The sequence below is a fragment of the Sminthopsis crassicaudata genome, chromosome 1, assembly GCF_048593235.1.
Source record: "Sminthopsis crassicaudata isolate SCR6 chromosome 1, ASM4859323v1, whole genome shotgun sequence".
In the NCBI taxonomy this organism is placed as follows: domain Eukaryota; kingdom Metazoa; phylum Chordata; class Mammalia; order Dasyuromorphia; family Dasyuridae; genus Sminthopsis; species Sminthopsis crassicaudata.
The window spans coordinates 229,601,560-229,624,434 of NC_133617.1; the positions used below are offsets into that span (position 1 = coordinate 229,601,560).

At 35.4% G+C, this 22,875-nt stretch overlaps 1 protein-coding gene across 5 annotated transcripts in view; it reads right to left on the bottom strand.

Annotated features, from left to right (window-relative positions):
* The window catches only part of SMCHD1 (structural maintenance of chromosomes flexible hinge domain containing 1), a 244,010-nt gene that overhangs the window by 25,190 nt on the left and 195,945 nt on the right, over positions 1–22,875 (bottom strand). Inside the window, exon 49 of one of the 5 annotated variants that reach the window (XM_074276036.1) lies at positions 22,740–22,832. The exons of the other annotated variants lie outside the window; for them this stretch is intronic. Coding sequence (XP_074132137.1) covers positions 22,760–22,832 — 73 coding nt within the window. The 3' untranslated portion in view covers positions 22,740–22,759. Of the gene's footprint in view, positions 1–22,739; positions 22,833–22,875 lie in introns of those variants that run through there. 5 annotated transcript variants of the gene reach the window in all.

Consider the following 22,875-nt stretch of genomic DNA (forward strand, 5'->3'; position numbering starts at 1 on the left):
TTTTCTTTCCTTCATCTCTTGTTTATTGCCCTTAATTATGTTTATGGGGTTAAGGATTTCCTCAACACCAGAGGATTTTTTTTCAAGAGGAAAAAATGTTTTTACTTTTCCAAGTGAAGGTTATTTGAGTACTTGTCAGGATGTTTTAAATAAGACTCATGGTTTTGACTAGACTTCTTTCATTCCAGCATTCTAGTAGTAGTGGTAAAATTCTATAATTCTTTTTTTTTAAATAGTTTTTATTGACCAGATATATGCATGGGTAATTTTACAACATTGACAATTGCCAAACCTTTTGTTCTAATTTTTCCCCTCCTTCCCCACCCCCCAGATGGCAGGTTGATCAATACATGTTCAATATGTTAAAGTATAAATTAAATACAATATATGTATACATGACAAACAGTTGTTTTGCTGTACAAAAAGAATCGGACTTTGAAATAGTGTACAATTAACCTGTGAAGGAAATCCAAAATGCAAGTGGACAAAATTAGAGGAATTGGGAATTCCATGCAGTGGTTCATAGTCATCTCTCAGAGTTCTCCCGCTGGGTGTATGGTTCAGTTCATTATTGAATTGATCCATCAGAATTGGTCATCACATAGTATTATTGTTGAAGTGTACAACAATCTCCTGGTCCTGCTCATTTCACTCAGCATCAGTTCATGTAAGTCTCTCCAGGCCTTTTTGAAATCATCCTGTTGGTCATTTCTTACAGAACAATAATATTCCATAATATTTATATACCACAATTTATACAGCCATTTTCCAACTGATGGGCATCCTCGTAGTTTCCAGTTTCTGGTCACTACAAAGAGGGCTGCCACAAACATTCATGCACATACAGGTCCCTTTCCCTTCTTTAGTATTTCTTTGGGATATAAGCCCAGTAGTAACACTGCTGGCTCAAAGGGTATACACTAAAATTCTCTAATTCTAAGATTCTTTTCTTCTTACTTTTCTTAGAGACATTGCCATTAAGCATCTGAACATGGACTTGAATTCAGGTCTCCATGATTTTCAGGCCCCCATACTATACACCATATCATTTAGTTGGCTTTTGCTCAGATAATAGTCTTAACTTAATTGATGAATAAGAGGATGTGGCCTGATAAACAGCAAGCCACTTACCCAATACCAAGGAAGAATCTGTGTGTTAAAAAAGAAAAACAGAAACCCACCCCTGTTTTGGAGATCTTTTTGAGAATGTTTTCCTGAAGAAAATATTATGGAGTAACTGGAGATTACTTGGGGGGTAAATGGAAACGTAAGCAGAAAAAATGCATTTAATTGAAAGGAATAATTTTGAATAGCCAAGAATTGAAATAAGCTTATTAATAAAAGCATGATAGTGTAAGGCTGTAACATCTTTCTACTTTCTCCAATACTTCTCACATAGTGATTTGAATGAATGATTGCTGAATGTCTAGGACTAGTAGAAACAAAAAGCTCATGAAGCAAAGGCCTGAACCTCCCTGAAGGAATAAATCTAAACTGTCCTCCTATTGTCCTATCTGTCATATCTGTTGAGTAAGCCGTTAGGGAGCAATTACTGAGCACTAGCTAGGTACAAAATAACTTTCCATCCATAATAACAGTGACATTTATAAAACATAATAGTTTACAAAAAGCACTTTATATTACCTTTTCATTGGTCTTCCCCAATATCTTTTAAAGTTAATACCTGTTAGTTGATGCTTATATACCCTAAAGCAAATTAACTTCACATCTCTGAGACTCAGTTTTCTAAACCTAGACAATCTCTGAGTTCTCTTCTAGCTTTCAATATATGATTAGCATTTTATAAATAAGAAAATTAAGGTATAGTTAAGTGAGATAAGTTGCCCAAAGTCACATCTATAATAAGTTTCACATCCAGGTCTTTTGTTTCAAATGGCTTGGTCTTTCTACTAAATCCCAGTTGCCCTTAAGAGAATAAAACTCTCTATATAGTCTCCTCAGTCAGTGATAAATAATAATGCCAAATTCTCTCCTACGGACATATTCCCCAAGGTAAGGGAAAGTGGGATTTGATCCTGAATTAACACACATTGAAATGATAACAAGATAGCATCTCAGGGTATTCAACTTCTACAGTTCCTTCCGTTCTAAATCTATGGTCTTTTGTGGGGAGGACAGATTTTCTGATACCTTCATATATAAAGGCACTTAGAAATGATAATTTCCTCATAGAAATCTACAACTTTTTGAACTATAGAAATAATCTAGTTTAATTCCATTCTGAAACTGAGAAAATGAACCCAGAAAAGTTAAGTGACCAGCTAATAATTACCCAAGTGTAAGCAGCAGAGCCAGTATTTAAACCCAGAGGTAGGCTCTGAGATACAATGAAAAGAACATTTTCCCTAAAGTTAGAGGATCTGAATTCATTATCATCTTTGGCATTTATTGCCTATATGACCTTGGGTGGATCTTTTAAGTCAACTCAACAAGTATTTTTTACTATGCAACTAGTAGGAACTAGGGATACAAAGAAAGGCAAAAACGAAGAGCTCACATTCTAATGCCTGAAACCACATATAAACAATTAGGTAAATTAAAGATATCTGTAGAATAAATAGAAGGGCTTCAGAGAAGAAAAGGCATTGGCATCTGTGGGAAGTCTCTTAGTGTGGGTGACACTGAGAGGTAGGGGAAGTGGGGAGAGCACTACTAGAACAGAGGACAGGAAAGGAGGTGAGTGTCAAGGAACTACATGGAGTGCTGGCAGTATTACTGAAAAGTACAGAATATAGAAGAAAAAATGTAATGCAAAATATGAATAGTTGAATCTGGAGGCCATAGGGAGCAATGTTTTTTTTTTCCCCCAGTTACATATAAAACATTTTTTTTTACATTTGTTTTTAATGCTTTGAGTTCCAGGTTCTCTCCCTTTCTCCCACACTCACTTGTCCACTGAGAAGGTACATGTGAAAGTGTGCAAAACATTTCCATAAAAGTCATGTTTCAAAAGAAAACATATTTTCCCTCCATTTAAAATACCCTTAAGAAAAAAAAAAGTTGTTGTTTTTAAAGTATACTTCAATCTCTATTCAGACACAATCAGTTTTTTCTGGATAGCATTTTTCATCTATTGTATTGCTGAGAATAGCAAAATCATTCACAGCTGATCATTCCACAACATTGCTATTACTTTGTACATAGCACATTTCACTTTGCTTAAGCTCTTGGAGGACTTTCCAGGTTTTTCTGGGAACATCCTGCTCATCATTTCTTAAAGAACAATATTCTATCATAATCACATACCACAATTTATTCAGTCATTCCCCAATTCAGGGGCATCTCCTCAATTTCCAATTTTTTACCCTGAGTAAAGAACTGCAAAAAAATTTATACATATAGGTCCTTTTCCTATTTTCAGAAAAAAAAAAAATCTCTGAGGGGTTCATGCCTTTGTATTGTAGTACTATTAGGTCAAAGGACATACATTAATTTATAGCTCTTTGGGCTTAGTTCATATCTTTTGATCATTTATCAATGGGGGAATGGCTCTTATTTTTTTTTTAATAAATTTGATACAGTTCCCTATACATTTGAGAAATAAGGCCTCAGAGAAACTTGCTTCAAAATTCTTTCCCCAGTTATTATTGCTAACTGTATTTCCTTCTCTTTCTCTCCTTTTACCCTGACCCTCTCTCTCAATATGCCCTCTCTTCTATCACTTTCCCCCCTTCTCATATCTCCTTCCCCTCCTACTTTCCTGCAGGGTAAGATAGACTTCTATATCCATATTAATTTTGCATGTTTTTTTCTCTTTCAGCCAATTCTTATGAGAATAAGGCTCACTTACTTCTAATGATGGGAGCTGTAGTCCCCTTTAAGATTCCTTTTCTGATATTCAACTTCCTTTGGGACTGACCTTTGATTTACAAGATCTAGTCAAAACCAACCTTTTGTATTCCAAGGGGAGAGATCCAGATCTGAGCCAGTTTGGGCTGTACCCAGCTCCCATTCTAATGATCTGCTCAGGTAGCCCAACCCCCACCTGGTGGGTTTTAGCTATTGAGGAATCAACCTGGGCTCCACCCATATGCTCCTTCAAGCAAATAAAAGAGCCAAGCTGGAATCATCTCTTGGCAGAGAGTTGAAAGATGCCAGCAATCATGCTTTGCATCACAGACTCTCTGTCCCCCCCACTTTTGGTGTATTTCTTCCTCTATCTAATACCTTTTACTAGCCAAACTTTAACCTTACTTCCAAACCCTACAATAAACCTTTTATTTATCAATCTAGGTTTTCGGGCCTGTAAATTCATTTACAGGGAACTCTTGCTGCTGCTAGACCTCATTTAACTTTGTATCCTTGCGCCGAATCCAAAGGGGTTGCAGGGGAGCTCCATTTGACTCCCTGTGCCCCAAACCTGCCTCTAGACCTCAATTAATCCTAATTTTATTTAGATATCATTAGGTATATACCTCATCACTCCTCCCTTTCTCTTCTTCCCCTGCATTGTAAAAGCTTTTTCCTTGCTTCTTTTATGGCAGCTAATTTATATCATTCTACCTCTCCTTTTCCCTTTCTCGCGTAGTTATTGTGGGATTCTTGGTTCTTGGTGACTAGGTGGATGCTGACAGAAGAGAATCTGAATTATTAACCAAGCTATTCTCTCAAGGCAAGCAGCAAGGAGCACTGATATAATAATCTCTTTAAATGAACCTTTTGTTTCTTGTCAGATTCCTTACATATACAAACCCCACAGTTATTTTATCCAATCAAATAGCCAATTCTATGATGTCAATCCTGGAGGTTATTTCTCTCCTGTACCCCAATCTCCCAAAAAACTCCTTTTTTAGAAATTTAGCCCTTTTATCCCAAGTTCCTGCCTTATGGCAGCAAGTTCTCTGGGGACTTTGTTTGCCTTATAGTTTCTTTCTCCTTGTAGCAAACTTCTTTTAGGATACAAAATCTTTTAGGGTTAGCCTGCCATTCAATGGCGTAATCCCCCAATTCTTTACAGGTTCATTAGGAACTGCCTCTTTATGGCAGCAAGTTCTCTAGGAACTTGCCCTGCCTTAGAGTCTTCTGCTAATTAATTGTGAGTTCCACTAGGGAACTTAGCTCTAGTTTTTTCCCACGTTAATTGCTAAAATTCCCTTTTGAAAATTAGTCTGTTGTTAGCAGCATAATAAAATATTTTCCTCTTGATTTGAAGGTGTTAACCTATACATTCTTTTGAAACAACTAACGACACTGGCCCAAGATCCCAGTATATTCTGGGGGTTCAGCACTCTTGCACCCCTGTGCCTCATCAGTTGTGTCTGTAACTAGAAAAAAGGGGATATAGATGGGAGTTATTGTGAAAGTAGAAATGACAAGACAAGGCAATGGAATGGATATGGTGAAGGCAAGGAGAGAGGATGAAATTGAGGTGACAAAACCAGGAGACTGGAAGGATGGTAGCGTCATCAATAGTTATGGTGGGGGGCAGCTAGGTGGCGCAGTGGATAGAGCACCAGCCCTGAATTCAGGAGGACCCGAGTTCAAATCTGGTCTCAGACACTTAATACTTCCTAGCTGTGTGACCCTGGGCGAGTCACTTAACCCCAGCCTCAAAAAAAAAAAAAAAAAAATAGTTATGGTGAATTCTATTTTATACATATTGGGTTTAAGATGCTTCATGGGCACATAATTCAAGATATCTAAAAGGCAGTTAATGAGAACTAAAGCCCAACAAAGGAACTGGGTCAGAATATTATAGCTTTGGGAGTCATTTGGATAGAAATAACTGAATCCATGGGAGGTGATAAGGTCACCAAGAAAATATAGAGAGAAAAGAACCCAGGACAGAGTCTTGACATGCCAACCATTAGTGGGTATAACCACTTGAGGGCAGGAACTATTTTTTTTATCCCTCCATTTGGCACAGTACCTAGAATATAGTAGGTGCTTAATAAATGTCAATTGATTGTTAATAAAGAACCAACAAAGGAGCTGAGAAGGAGGTGTTAAGATAGAAAGAGAATATGGAGAAGACAGTCATGAAAATCTAATGAAGGGACATAAAAAGCAAGATAAGAAGATAAAGGTGATCACCAGTGTCAAATGCTACTGAGAGGTCAAGAAGGTTTTGGATTGAGAAAATGTTTTCTTTGAATCAATTAAGGGATCATTGGTAGCAACAGATAAGGTAACTTCAAGCAAATGAGAAAGAAAGAAATCAGAAGATAATTTGGGGAAAGGAAATGAAGGTATCAATCGTAAATGTATTTTTAAAAATTTTTTCTCAAATTTGGATATATTTTCTCAAATTGGGGCAACTAAGTGGCGCAGTGAATAGAGCACCAACCCTGAAGTCAGGAAGACCTGAGTTCAAATCTGGTCTAAGACACTTACTTAACACTGCCTAGCTGTGTGACCCTGGGAAAGTCACTTAATCCCAATTGCCTCAGCAAAAAAAAGGGGGGGAGGGGGAGATTTAGGACATTGGTAAGTGTCACTACACCAGAAATAGGAGGATCAAATGAAGATTTCATTTATATAGCACAATTTATTTGGGCATTCCTCAATTAATGGACAACCTGATATTTTAGCCAATCTAATAATATGCTTCTGACCAATATATTTTAGTTTGCCTATTACCTTTCTAGTTTAATTCCTCCATTTGCATCTGTCATTCTGAAAGATAAACTTGAAGTTAAATAAAACTGCACAGTCTAATAAGTCACAAAATTTACATTAAAGTAACAAAGATCAAAGGAAGAAGAAAACTGATAAAGAATTAAAATTCAAGTTTTCTTTATAGAAAAAAAAATCACACAAAAAAGAAAGTATAGTGATTGAAGAGAGCACTTTATTCTAAATGCAATTCTTTATTAGCCTTATTAACCAGGCGTAAATTGCTTTTGGTGTATCTGTTCCTTAGTTAGCAAAATTTTCCATCTGCTGTCTTGGGTATTGCTTAAAACTTGAGGAATGCTAGTACATTTGGTTCCAAGAAACTCGGCTACTGCCTTACAAAATAAGATGGGGCATACAAACAATTCATGGGTAATGGGTAAACCTCTTGGCTTCCTGAAATAAGTTGTAAGTTATCTATACTTAACTATAGAGACCATCACTATTCTAAGAAATGGATACATATCTAAGCAACGATATTTTCCAGATGTGAATGTGTAAATCCTTATTTCAGAAGGCCAAATCTATTCGTTCTCCCCCACGCCCAATACACACCCTTTCTCATTTTAAGGGAAAAAAAGTAACTAGATAAAAATATTTTGTTTCCAAAATAGTTATTCAGATCTTTTTTCCATAATGAGGATTAAGTATTTTACAAACTTGATAAGATTAGGTATCTCAAGTGTTCTCTTGTAAAAAAAAATTTTTTTCAAAATTTTTCTTAGTTAGAAAGTCTACACAATTTTTTCTTGCATACTCTGCAAGCTATATCTGCAGATGACACTACTCAAAGAAATCATTTAAATTTGGAAATTCCAGTGCAGAATGCCATTACTGTGTGATTCAATCATTGTTGTCTACATCCCAAAAACATTTTTTTAAATCAAAGAAAAAATATGTAAATCTTAAGTTCTTCTGTTTTAATTATCATTAGGCATATTGTAAAAAATTTACCTTGTGCATTATTTCTAACAAATATTAGATCTAATATTTGCTTCATTATGTAGTGTTGTGAATTTAAATTTGAATTGGCTAAAATTAGCAGGTTCTGAAAACGGAATATAATCCTTTCCTGTTCTCCCTTCCCTATTATAATTCTTATATTAAAACTATGTGTGTAATGTATAATTGGGCTTAAGTGTTCAAAAAATAATAAAAACATTAGCCTCAACATGAATTTTAAAATAATGTGTCAATTCAGAAATTGGGACTTGCTAATATTTAATAAAGTTGTTTATTTTTTCTTAAAGTACAACCCTGACAAATTCCTGGGTCTAGAACTTTCTGTAACTCCCTATTACTTTTATGATAAAAGAAAAATCTCTGAACATGGCATTTATAGTACTTTAAAATGTGGCTTCGTTCTATATTTCTGGTCCTATTTCAGGTTACCTCCTTTTTATACATGGTACATGCTAGCTAAATGGGTCAACTTCCTATTCCTGGTCTTTGCAGTGTTCCATCTTTTATCTCCTTCCTATAAACAAGCTGTCTCAGCCTCAAATATACTTCCTTCTCATCTTCACCTCAGAATCCTGAGCTTCTTTCAAGACTGTCTCACTAAATTGAAAAGGTTTGCTTATTCCCTCTAAAGATACAAATGAAATCAAAAAACAATATTAAACTGCAATAAACTGTGATGAGATAATCTATAGCTAGTGTGCTAATAGTGCACACTACTAGAATTTGAAAGTAAAGGATTAAGGTATGACTCTCAGATTTGCTTCTTGTTTACCTGTATGATCTTATTATGCAAGTCATGACCAGTCTCTATGGAAAACTGTACTGACCCTTCTACCTGATAATGCTTTCTATCTTCTCAAATAATAATATTAGTCTACTTACATATTTGCCCCTTCTACTAGAATACAAGTTCTTTGAAAGTGGAGGCTTTGGGGCAGCAAGATGCCACAATGGATAGAGCATCAGCCCTGAAGTCAGGAGGACTTCAGCTCAAATCTGGCCTCAGACACTTAATACTTCCTAGCTGTGTAACCCTGGGCAAGTCACTTAACTCCAATTGCGGAAGGAAGGAAGGAAGGAAAGAAGGAAGGAAGGAAGGAAGGAAGGAAGGAAGGAAGGAAGGAAGGAAGGAAGGAAGGAAGGAAGGAAGGAAGGAAGGAAGGAAGGAAGGAAGGAAGGAAGGAAGGAAGGAAGGAAGGAAGGAAGGAAGGAAGGAAGGAAGGAAGGAAGGAAGGAAGGAAGGAAGGAAGGAAGGAAGAGAGGGAGGGAGGGAGGGAGGGAGGGAGGGAGGGAGGGAGGGAGGGAGGAAGGAAGGAAGGAAGGAAGGAAGGAAGGAAGGAAGGAAGGAAGGAAGGAAGGAAGGAAGGAAGGAAGGAAGGAGGGAAGGGAGGGAGGGAGGAAGGAAGGAAGGAAGGAAGGAAGGAAGGAAGGAAGGAAGGAAGGAAGGAAGGAAGGAAGGAAGGAAGGAAGGGAAGGAAGGAAGGGAAGGGAGGGAGGGAGGAAGGGAGGGAGGGAGGAAGAGAAGGGTTTTTTCCCCCCTTCATTTTTTGTATTCTTAGCACTTAGCACATTTTGTTGCAAATAGCAAGAATTTAATCATTGAATAGATTGGGTCCCTGAAGATGAATTAAATTTTTTTTCCCATTCCCACCTACTAAATAGGCTTTGTGTCAAAAAGAAGAGTATCTCAACAAATTTCTACAATAGAAAACAGCCGATTTTCAATATTATACCATAACTAGGAATGAAAACCAAAAATAAGTTAAATTAGGGAAAGTGGCAAAAGCCTATTTACTATTAAGATTCAGCCAAACCCTTTTTGTTTAAATAGTAAGACACTGCTCTAGAATTCCAAAATTACTCACCCTGGAATGAGGGAAAGCCTGAGATGAACTAATGAAAGGGGTGAGGAAAGGGAAGGACCCAGCACCATTTGCAGAGGTGTGGTTAATAATTTTATTGTGATAATGGCTGATGAGTGTCAGATTTTTTAGCTTTTGTTCTCTGAAGTTACATAACCTAATGTAATATGTCCATATTCTTCATAGTTATGATAGTAAAGTTATAAATCTGATTTCATAGGTAGTTTATAGAATGAATCTCATCATTTGATAATCATACATTATTATCTCACTAAATTGAAAAGGTTTGCTTATTCCCTCTAAAGATACAAATGAAATCAAAAAACAATATTAAACTGCAATAAACTGTGATGAGATAATCTATAGCTAGTGTGCTAATAGTGCACACTACTAGAATTTGAAAGTAAAGGATTAAGGTATGACTCTCAGAGTTGCTTCTTGTTTACCTGTATGATCTTATTATGCAAGTCATGACCATTCTGGGCCTCCAGATCATCAATTTTAAGCTAGAAAGGACCTCATCAAGTTTAATCATTTGTAAAATTATTAAATGAAATAGAACTCTAAGGTTTCTTCCAGATCTAAAATCTCTGATTCTCTGATAGAGGTAAACACTTATAAACACTTGATGTTTTACTTCCTGCTATTTCTTCAAATACTTTCTATTGAACTATTAGCATTTTATTGGTATCTATTCATAAAACAAAGTAATAAGACATAGGACAGTTATTAGGAGAACGTCATATAGATATGAAAGAGATGTGTAATTTTACTGGGATAAGGAACTCCCAAATCAGAAAGCCCTGGTCACTATCTCCTCTGCAATTACTAATCTGAGAGACTTGCAGGTGGACACTGAGTTCATATGACTTATCCAAGATCACACAATCAATATATATCAGAGTATGGCTTGAATCCAACTCTTTTTATCTTCATGACTATATTCACAATGCTATTACAGGATCATTTAAATAAGAAAACTTGTGATCTATAAAATAATTTTTTAATCATGAATTTCAAGTGAAAGTCCGAGAACCTTGGACTTGGGAAAAACATCAGAGCAGCTTTCAGTAAGAGATTGGGTCTGCCCAACTAGCTATCTTTATCAGTTTTTTGTTGTTGTTCAGTCATTCAGTCATGTCTGACTCTGTTACTCACTTAGGGGTTTCCCTGGCAAACATACTTGAATGTTTGGCCGTTTCCTTCTCCAGATCATTTTACAGATGAAGCAACTGAGGCAAAAAGGGTTACATAACTTATCACACAGCTAGATTTGAATTTAGGAAGATGAATCTTTCTGAACCAAGGTCCATCATTCTATCCCCTATGGTACCTTACCAGCTCCTTACCATCAGCTATTTATAATAGGAGAAAGGAGAGACTTCATATTTGCTCATCACAACAGATAGAAGTAATAAACTGAGAAAGAAAAAGCTGCCTCAGGAAAGTGTGCTTCCCCTCATGAGAACGAGAGTCATCTATGAGCAAATCTTTTGTCAGTGATAATGGGATTCTTGTTCAAATATGGATTAGACAAGAAGTTCTCTGATACCCCCTTACATCTTTGAAATTCTATAAATCATAAGTGATTTTATTCTTTAAAATGAGGGAGGACTCTCAGTGATACAGAAATTTAAACCAGAAATTGGAATATGTAAGATAAAATTCTGTTTCTAACTCTCAGGTGATGAGAAACAAACAGAAAATCAGTTAACAAGCTCTTATCAAATGCCTTCTCTGAGACAGATATTGTGCTAGGTTCTGTATATTAAAAATCAAAGAATGAAGCAATAGTTACTCTCAAGAAGCTTACAACTTAACCAGAGAAACAAGTGTTTACATATGTTTATAGAGAATAAATACTTTATAAAGAGAATAAATACAAGTCTAACATTTTCACTAGATTTTTTCCCAGTTTAGTACTTGCTACCACCTAAGATTCCATGGATAACCCTGAGGGTCTACCCTTGTACAGTGATAACCATCATTACTTGGTGAGGTGTATTTCTGAATAACAATCAGCTGATAAATGTCATTGGCTCTGAGGAAAGAATTTCCTAGAATAGTAAAAAAAACCAACCAAACAAAAAAACCGAATAGCTGCAAAATATTCTTCACTTCCTCCCCCCATAGAGTGGGGCCATGTTCTCCCACAAAAAAAACAAAACACTTGGATCAAACTTAAAGTACAGAGGGAATGAGGCACATGTGTGAGATGCATGTATGGCAAAGGCACTCTTAACTCCTAGTACATAGGTAGAAAGTGGAAGTACTCTTTCCACATCCCTTAGACAAATTCTCATAGATGAACTGTCTCTCTTCTGTAAATTAATCAGGTGGTCTTCTTGGTATCTGAAGAATATGGTTCTGTTCCCAGATAGTTCAATGTTTTCTACCAGTCAAAGAGCTCCACTTCAATGCAACATACTTGCTGGAAAGAGGATAGAGAAACTTTCTCTCCACCAAAAGGGATTTCCTCTCAAGATCCTGGTTGTTCTTCTACTTCTTGGATCCTGGGCTGAAACTACCTTGAATTCCCCAGAAGCATGGCTAATTTATTTTCTCGACCCAAATTGTTTTTCTTTTTTGAGTCACTCAAGTGATTTATTCCTACTTTGAAAAAATATGGATAAAATTTTACAGTTAGCTTAATACCTCATTATCACATCAAAACCTCATTATCTATGAACAAATCCTATGACTGCATCACATTCTCACTTCTTTGGAAAAAAATTAAATGAAAAGTAGAAAGAGAAGACACAAATAGTTGGGAAGCTCAAAAAAAAACTTCATTTAAAAGGTAGTGCTGGACTCTTTCAAAGTCCAATTCTTTTTGTACAGCAAAATAACTGTTTGGACATGTATGTGTATATTGTATTTAATTTATACTTTAACATATTTAACATGCATGTATTGGTCAACCTGCCATCTAGGGAAGGGGGTGGGGAGAAGGAGGAGAAAAGTTGGAACAAAAGGTTTTACAATTGTCAATGCTGGAAAATTACCTATGCATAAAATTTTTGTAAAAATTAATTAAGTTAATTAATTAATGTTTTAGAAGGTAGTGCTGGAAGTGCATCTTTTTGTTGTGTGTTCTTATTTTGTTTTTGGTTTAATTTAATTTAACTTAATTTTTTAAATTTAATTTTAACACATTGATCTATGAATCATGTTGGGAGAGAAAAATCAGAGCAAAAGGGAAAAACCATGGGAGAGATAAAAAATAAAAACAGAAAAAAGAAGTGAACATAGCATATGTTATTCAGTCTCTTAGTTCTTTTTCTGGATGCACATGACATTTTCTGTCCAAAGTCTATTGGGATTGCTTTAGATCACTGAACCACTGAGAAGAACCAACTCTTTCATAGATGATCATCGCACATTCTTCTTGTTATTGTGTGCATTACTGGTTCTGCTTATTTCTCTCAGCATCAGTTCATGTAAATCTTTTCAGGCCTTTCTATAATCAGCTTCTTCATCATTTTGAATAGAACAATAATATTACATTACCTTCCTATACCACTGAATTGTGTCTTGAAGAGATATAAGGACAAAGAATAAAGCAATCCCTTCTCAAAGAAGCTTACATTCCAAAAGGGGAGGACAACAAATATATACAGACACATATAAAAAATGAATACAAATAAATGTCAACCAGTCAGCTGGAAAGAAAAGGAACTAGTATTTGTGGGGAATAGGAAAGGCTATATGTAGAAGGTAATATTTGCCTTTGTCTAGAACAGAGAGATTAGGAGGAGATACAATGAGGCTAGAATAATAAATTGAGGCCACAATATCAAAGGCTTAAAAAGTTGAAAAAGGAGTTTTTATTTGATTCTAGAAAGAGTAAGATGTTATTAGAGCAAACCAGAGAGTTATGAGGTAAGATCTGACTGTTGCATAGCTCTGAGTCATCTGCATCAAGATGATTAAATTCATGGGAGCTGATGAGACTATCCAGAGAACTATAAAGAGAGAGAAGAGTAATCTAGAGCTTCAGAGAATATGTACATTTGGAAAGCATGATAAGCCAGAAAAGAAAATTGAATAGTGATTAAACAAAAAGGAGAAAAACCAAGAAAAAAAATATTATTATAAAAACTCAACAAGGAGAGGGTATCTAGGAAGAGAGGTTCATCAAATATAATAGAGAGATATGAGGACCAAGAAAAGAGCATCAGAATTAGCAATTAAGAGATCACTGGTAGTTTTTTAAAATGGAAAAGTAGATCAATGGAAAAGACTAAACAAGGGAGAAACAATGAAACTCAAAAAGCCAGTCTTTGATAAACTCTAAACTATTTAGGAAAGGACTTCTTATGTGATAAGAACTTCTGGAAAAACTGGAAAGCAGTCTGGAAGAAATGAGATCTCGATCACCATATAATTCTATATTCCAAAAAAGATTCAAAATAAACCTATTAGAGATCATACCAAAAAATAATTAGAAGAGAAACATATCCTCTATTTTTCACAGCTATATGTAGGAGATATACTTTTTTCCCTTGATAATTAATCATTTTATTAATAATGCTAGCATTTTATTAATAAAAAGGATCAGTGACACTCCTGAATACCAAAGACCCCTCACAGGGCTTACATTGTATATGCAGAAGAGTGGGTGTTTATTGAGGGTGACAACTAACTGATTGGTTAATGAGAGGAGCATTTTACAAAGAAAAGTGGGCTCACTCCAATAAGGGGTTAGAGAGACATTATATTACTATCTCTAACTTAGACCAACCCACAACCTTGAGCAACCTAGACAAGGGATCAACCCCCATTCATATTTGCTTGAGTAAAACAAGTGGGCAGTAATTCACCTTAGATTACATCCCTTGTAAGGTTGGGTGGGATCTGAACAAGACTGAGGAGAAAGTTAGTCCTATCCTCCTATCCTTAAGAAGTTGGCCACTGGACAAAGAAATAGGACAGGGAAAAAAGCTTGGGTCTCCCCAATTTTAATGACTTGCTATTAATGTGAGAGAGAAATAGCCATTTCTCTCATTCCCCTATTTGATTCTATGAGAGACAATCTCCTTAATCACTGATATGATGAATACTTTTAGAAACCAAGGTTTCTAACTACCAGACTTAATGAGGGGAAAAGGAAACAATCTATTGACATCAATTGACACTCTTTGACAAAATCAAAAGGGAGCAATCTCCTTTGATAAGTAAGTCTTACAGATAAAAGGCACAAAGAGAAAAGTAAACAGTAAAAGTAAATAAATAAATTTGTCCATTTCATAGAAGTCTCTTCCCAAATAGCCCTCTTGTTCTTTAGAAAACATTTGATACAGCCTTCTGGTTTGGGTGTGGTTGGTCTCAGAGCAGTTTCCAGCTGACTAGCTTCTCTGGGTCAAATCAATTTTACAGATCTTCTCTGCTAAAAAAATCTAGGAGATATATTCTGAACCTAATCCTGGTAATACCTTACCAAACTAGGGAGAAGTCATTACAAAAGATAAAATAAATAATCTGATTAAACAAAATTTTAAAACATTTGAGCAAACAAAATACACCTAGGATAAGAAGAAAAGTCACCGATGGGGGAATAAACCTTTATGTCAAATTTTTCAGATGAGGGTTTGATACATAGACATATAAAAAAAAAGTTTTCTAATATATAAACAAATAACCAAAGATAATGAACAGTTCTCAACAGAATTTCAAATTATTAATAATCACTAATGATTATTAATGATTATAATGAAAGGATGCCCCAAATCACTCACAAGAGAAATACAAATCAAGACAAACCTGAGGTTTCACCTCACATCCAGCAAATTGGCAAAGATGATAAAAATTGGGAATATTCGTTCAGTAGTGGATAGGCTTTGGAAAGAGACACACTACTGCATTATGGGAGAAGTGAGAAATAGAACCATTTTGGAAGGCAATTTCAAATTGTGTATATAAAGTAACTAGAATGCTTATCACCTTGGCCTAAGTTTATACTCTAAGGAAGTCACTGATAAAGAGGAAAATCCTGATAGAGACTAAAATACTTATAGCAGCACTTTTTGTGATATCAAAGAACTAGAAATAAATATCCATAGATTGGTGAATGGTTAAACAAATTGTTCTATATGTATGTAATGGAACATTACTGAGCTGGAGAATGATGAACATGCTAAAAAGCAAATTTACATAAATGGATTCAGTGAAGTAAGCAGAGCCAAGAAAACAACATACACAATAACTAAAATGGACATGGAAAGAACAAGCTGAAAACAATTGAAAGGGGATGTTCCAAAATTATAAGAGTCTCTGCTCTAGACCAGACTTGATGGGGCTCTCTGCAGGAAGGGAAATCACTTCTCTGGACCAGAGTTAACGGCAACTGTCTGGAGACAACGGCTCTCTACAGGAAGAAGAATCAGTCGGAGAGATTTGAGTTGACACAGCAGATCTCCTCCCAGAAAGCGATTGGCAGCTTCTGGAGACAACAGCTCGTTACAAATTGGCGAATTTAGGTTTAGGGTTTTTGTTTGTTTGTTTGTTTGTTTTTGGAACTCCTCAAAGAAGAGATGTGAGAACCCCATCTCCATCTTCCTTTACAAATGGGAGGGAACATAATATTGCTTTTATTTTTGGATTGATAAGTTTTGTGGATTATTTCTCTTCCTTTGCTTATTTTTCCCCTTAAGATTATCCTTTTATTATATAAGTCTCTGAAAGGAGGAGGGAGAAAGATATGGAAAAAATTTAAGCAATATCAAAATTAAAAGATATTAGCAAATATTTGTTTTAAAAAAAGAACTGATATAAGTTAGAGGCAAACACAAACAGGACTACTTTAAAATCAAGCTGTAATAATAGAAGTTCACAATAACAAGAAATAAAAAATATTTTAATAATAAAAAGATCATTGAAATACCTGAGTATACAGTAAATACCTGAGTTTGAGACTAAAGGTTAGAGAAAGGGAGTGATTGAGCAAGCAATGTGCTGCAGAAGAAAGGAGAAGATGGGATCAAAGGTACATGTAGAGGGGTTATCCTTGACAAGAAGAAAAGATACCACATAACTAAAGACTAGGGGAAAGGAAGAAAGGGTGGAAAATGTTATGGGATTTTGAGAGGAAGAGAAGAGAAAAAGAGGATGGCTCATGGTGAACAGCCTTAATGATCTCAGCAAAAGAGGCAAGGTTCTAAGCAGGGAAACAGAAGGATTGAGGACTGGAAAGATCTAGAATAGCTTCTGTGAGTGCACTGACTCAAAGTAATAAGTATAGTTATGCATCTTTATTCAACTCCATTCACCTAGCCTTGCATAAGAGTAAAGGAGATGGATGGTGGGAGTAAATTAGAGGTAAAGTTCATGAGGGATAACATGATAAAATGGTGAGAAATTTAAGAGTAGAAGTCAGTATGGATTTAAATTGTGTAATTTTCTAAAGGGCTGATTTTAGAAAGGAAAAAAAAAAATGAAGTCAGAGCAGAGGTACGAGCCTGAGAAAGAACTGATGAGTGAAGAGACTGAAAGTCTCAATGAGAAACAAGAATAGATTTGAGAGAGGTTAGGTGTAGGGAGAAATCTTATGACATAGGAGGTTATGATCAGATAGAGGAATAATATTTTTTTTGATAAAGGAAGTAGAATGCTTCTTCTGGGTAATGGTGAGATCGAGTGTTTGACTCTCCCTATTTGTGGGTGAGGTATAATGAAGGTGTAGATCATGAGATTTAAGGAGATTGAGAGATTAAAAAATTTGAGGGAGCATCAACATGGATGCTGAAGTCCCCTAGTTTAGGGTAGGAATTGAGTAGGAGAGAAAAATAATAAGCCAAGCGCCAAACTCCTTGAGAAAGAAAGGAAAATGACAACAGTCACCATAATTTGAATGAATGGAAATTTTTTAATCAAGTCGTCTTTAAAGGAGTTGTTGAGTGAAGACAAAGGGAGCGTGTAGACCAAGAAGTATTTAAACTCTCTCTTGAAGACCAGTGTGTCAGAGATAAGTAAAGTATGGTTAAGGAAGTAGTGTTACCTAAGGGAAGCCAGGCCTCAATAAGATCAAGTAGGTGAAAGAAGTGTCAGAGGAAAAGGTAAGAATGAGGGGGAGTTTATTTACTGTGGAACAGGAGTTGCAGAGGGCACAGAGGATTGGGTGGACAGAGTTGAAGTAGAATTATGGGTGGGATAGAATTAAAGAGAAAGGGAATGAAAGAATATGAAGTAGGAGCTGAAGATAATTTGATCCCAAATGACTAATCCTTAGGGTAATAAGAAAAGTGACAAAGGGTAGGAGTTTCTAGATATAAGGACAGTATAAGATGGCAGATGAATATCGCTTGCAGTCTCAAAGTGATATTGTTGCCAGGCAAGGATTTTTGGTGTAGGGACATAGTCATCTTGCATAATCCTTTGGGCCATCTGGAGGGAAGGTAGGGAGGCTGATGGGAAGAAGTCGGGTATTTGGTCCATTAAAGCAGTGCAGATCCACTGGGGCACTGTAGGCATTTTTGGGAATTCTCTTTGAATAATTGTACTGAGCTAAAAATATTTCCCCAAAAAGTCCATATGCTAGTCCTCATTTAATCTTGTTCTCAAGCAAAATTTATAAACTCAAAAAAGTAGCATATAATACTGAAAAAAGCACTGAACTTGAGAACCAAAAGTATTGATTCCCATAGCTGTTCTTATCATGACAGAATTGTTTAATGTTTCTGAGTCTCGTTCTCTCTATAACATATTTCTTTTTTTTTTAATTATAGTTTTTTTATTTACAAGATATATACATGGGTAATTTTTCAGCATTGACAATTGCAAAACCTTCTGTTCCAACTTCTCCCCTCTTTGCCCCTTCCCCCTCCCCAGATGGCAGGTAGACCAATACATTTAAATATTGTAACATATTTTTTCAATCTACTATAATACACCATTTCTGGCTATTAGTTGAGATAGAAAACATTTGATTTGACTAAAAATATTCCCTACTGGAATAGCCTAGGCATATTGCTATATATTGAATTCAAATAAAGAAAATGAATCTTGATTAAATACAATTATTCCCACTGAACGGTTTATTTCATTCCAAACCATTTGCTAGTGTGTCCACAATAGAATTCCATTTGTTAATTAAGATATGAAGAAGATACTTCACCAACAAAAAAATGCCACATGCTATCAGAGTACATAACATCTTTCCCCTTTGCACCAAGTTTTTCCTCTGAGCTCATCTATATAGATACACCTTTTCAATGAGACATATTGCAACTCTCATTCATATATGTCTATCATGTGTGATTCCATATTTACACATAGTTTTTACAAGGTGTCTTCCCAAAATATTCAAGATCTTCTAACTCATTTTGACATTGAATACCAGTAAATTGGTTATCTTTCATACTCTTCACATGACTGACTCTTTCTCAAGTGAAAGATCTCTCTGATGTTATTATTTATGCAATTTTTGTGCACAGTTCTTAACTGTTACTATTTTAGAATTTGCTCATGCCCACCATGAATTTCTTCATTGCTTGATGGGCAATTCTAACTCTTCAGCTACTGTGGTATTCTATGGCTTGCAGCCAAGGAACACAAAACTCAGCTGTCTTAGTTGAGAAAATTTAAGAGACTGACAAAAACAGATAAGAGGTCAAGTGATTTGATGAATATTATAGACCCAGCACTTCTTAGCATTAGAGTTGAAACCTAGGACTTCCTGAATTGAAGCTATGCTGTTTGTCCAGAATATTATTGTAAAAAGATATTAGATAATTTTAAGGAGAAACTTAAGGCTATTAAATGAATTCATCTTGTCCTCTTTTAATACTCAATTCTGCTCTCAGCTCATTGAATATTTTTAGTGTCAGTCCAACACGATACAAAAGGGCCAACCTTCTATATGACCCATCTAAATATCATAATCTATATCAGTGGTCTTTAAATCTTTTTGCTTATTATGTAATCTCCTCTATTAGTAAAATATTTTGATCATGTCCCAAAATATATATATTTATTTATGTGCAAATTATGTATATGAACTACTGTATTAATGCATTTTGTACATTATAAACCATACAAAATTAGACATTTTAAAAGGATGAGATAAATGTGAAAAAATAAGCATTATTTTTAAAGTATTTTAAATTTTATTTAATAGTATCAAAACCCTTTTTTTGGTTCTTACTAAAAATATCATTAATGATAGCATTTTAGTAATATTAATGTGATTGACTGTACTTCAAGGGGGCAAATTCCTTTTTTGTAGATACTTTTTAAAAAAAATACACAACATACAAATTACTTAGTAAACATTACACTTTTTCAGCAAGTCATACTTCCCAGTGTAGATACTGACCATATACAACGCAGTAACAGAACTTGTTTCTGATTTTAACTCAGTAGAATGTTTTTCTTTCTTTATGTGGTTCTCTTTTATGGTATCATACATTAATTTCCCATATGTTTGAATATTTTAGTTATGTTTTTGTATAAGAGTGAGAAATAGGGAAAAAAACCAAATTACCAGAACCATATAATTACAAAAGGGAATTATATGTATAATAAAGCTTTCAAAAGGTAGCTTGAAGCCAGATTGTGAAAAGCTTTAAAAGCCAGTTTATTTTTGGCTCTATAGTTAATAAGGAGCGCCCCTGGAATTTACTGAGTAGAGGGGTGATATTGTCATTTCTTTGTTTTAGGAAAAACATAATTGGTAGGTATGGATTGAAATTATAGGGAGAGACTTGAAGCAAGGATATCAATTAAAAGACAATTTCTAAAACTGTAAGGGGAACTGAATCATACCTGCCCAGGTGTTTTGGTGAGGTGGGGGAAGGAGGGGCTAATTTTCCTAATGGCTGTTGTTGCTATAGCTGTCTTGATCTTAAGTTTTAATTATTGTGGGGAGGATGAAACTTCACAGAGAAGAAGAAAGCCTTGGAATTCATACGGCATAAGAAGGAGCAGAGTGAGGAGATATTTAAAAATGAGTAAAAAGTAAGTGTGATTTTAGCCACATTACTGGATACTGTGAGGAGGGCAGGATGACTTTTCTCAGTTTCTGATTGGTTAATAACATCCCCACCTCTGCTGGCCTCAATTATTTTTGCTATATATTAAAAAGACATGCACAGGCAGAAACTGGCAGCCAAATGCATCTCACTGTGTTAAAAATAAACTCTGAGAAGCATAATGATTTTTTACCAAATCATTTGGCATAAAAAGTTGCTTAGCACACTAGTGATTCTGGCAGAGAAATCACATTTATAGAATAGTCATGCTCTTTACTAGGGGTTTTGAATTTTTTACTTAAAAATAAGTAAGATATTATAGTAAGGAGAATTTCATTTTAAATATTAAATAAATAACAATATACCTTGGAAATGGTGAGCAAATTTTAATTTAAAAGATGGAACTTGGACATTTGCAAATATCTGTACTACATACTTATAATTGAAACTGCTGAATATCTGATTTGATTTTCTGGGCCTAAATTGGACAAAAATAAGATGACCACATTAGGGGAACCAATATAGCATTGACTAGAGCTTTGAGGACATGAGTTTAGGCAGTTAAATTGAAAAATAGGAAAACATAGATGTACAGGGCTGAAACTCTTAAGTTAATGCACAAGGTCCAAGCACTTAAGACTAATTACTGATTAGACAATACTGTTTTAGAATATGCTTGGAAAATGGCCCTTCCAACTATCCTGTGTTGGCCCAATCATTTGGTATACACAGAGAATTGTAGAAGGGACTGGGGGGGTGAAGTGAGACTAGCCAGAGTCACTTCTGGGCAGGAGATGAAGAGATGAGGTCATGAAGATACCACGTCCATCCCCTTGACTTCTACCACTAAAGACCAAGAATAAAGACCAAGGACTTTTGCTTATCCTGACTCTGGCTGATTCTAAGGTATCCAATGAAAGCATGACATCAAGAAAAATTGGATTTTTCAGTATGAAAAAATAAGGAAAGATGTTTTTAAGCCTAGTAATTTCTTTGTCATATATGTCTTACTGTTTAACACCAAATTGATGACCATAGCACAACATTCATTTCAAGATTCATTTAAGATACTATCTAAGGCAAGAGCATCACACTCAAGCAGAAAAGAGGAGGGAGGAGACAAATCTGAAGCAAGGATCCCTGTGGTTTGCACAGCATTTAGTTTTAAGGCTGCTAAAGGCATGACACTTCTGATGTAAGTGCATCACTCAAATGATTTCTTTTTGTTTGATCTCCAGTCAGTCATGACTTTTCTTCCCTCAGGCCTCCCATAGCACTTTGTAGTTCTTTAATATGCTTCTTTAAGACGGTATTGGTTTCTTTTTCCTTTCTATCAAAGTATTTTCATATTTTCTCCCTCAAAATAATTAAGCAAAATATTTTGATATGGAGCTTTCATCTGACAATGCAAGCAATATTTTGTCCTACTAGTCTCTTACTTTTCTGACATGAAAAATGAGCCTGTTTTCATTATTTCATTGTTTATATTTTTCTTTTGGTTCTCCTTATGTATTCTGCATCAATTTATACAAATTTCACATTTCTTTGAATTCCTCATATTCATCATTTCTTAGTAAAAATGTTCAACATTCATACAACAGTTTATTCACCTTCCAACAAATGGGCACTGATTTTGTTTCCAATTCTTTACTACTATAAAAAAATGAATATTTTGTTTGGAACAGCATTTTTATCTTTTATTTTCTTGGGGCACATAATCAGAAGTGGACTTGCTGCATCAAAGGGTATGATTTAGTCACTTGGCTTGCATTGTTCCAAACAATGCAGAATGGATGGATCATTTCACAGCTTTATCAACAATCATCAGTGTGCTTATCTTCCTCTCCAATACTGACTCTTACAATCTTTTTTGTTTACATGGTGTGAGTTGAAGCCTCAGGGTTGTTTTAATTTTCATTTCTCTTACTATTAGTGATTTCAGGCATTTTTTCATGTGACCATTCATTTATAGCTCATATTTTTTGACTCAAAAATCATTCAAAACTATGGGAAATAAGGTACATTAAAAAACAAACAAACAACTAGTATTTCTGCTGTAGGCTTCTGAGCTCTTTTTAGCTCTTTTCACTTTTGGTGGATCCACCTCACTCTCACCTGTGGCTCCAAGAAGCTGTAGCACAGAGGCCACAACCTGGTAAACTGTTTCCACAGAAGGGCTAACCAAGATTGAGGGAAACTGAAGAGTCTCAAGCATGAGTGAGGCCCCAAGCATGTGAAAACTTCCCCTGGTAGAATGGGTAGATGAGCACAAATTGTTCCAGTGGCCATGAGAGCAACTGAAGCTGGTGCTGTGGAGCACTTCTAGCTGGGTTAGAAATCAAAGATGCATCTCCAGTCATCACCACTCATCTTGACTCTGTCCTGCCAATGGGGAATGATGATTCTGGAAGAGAGAGTAAGGTTGATGACTCTGCTTCACTTAAACC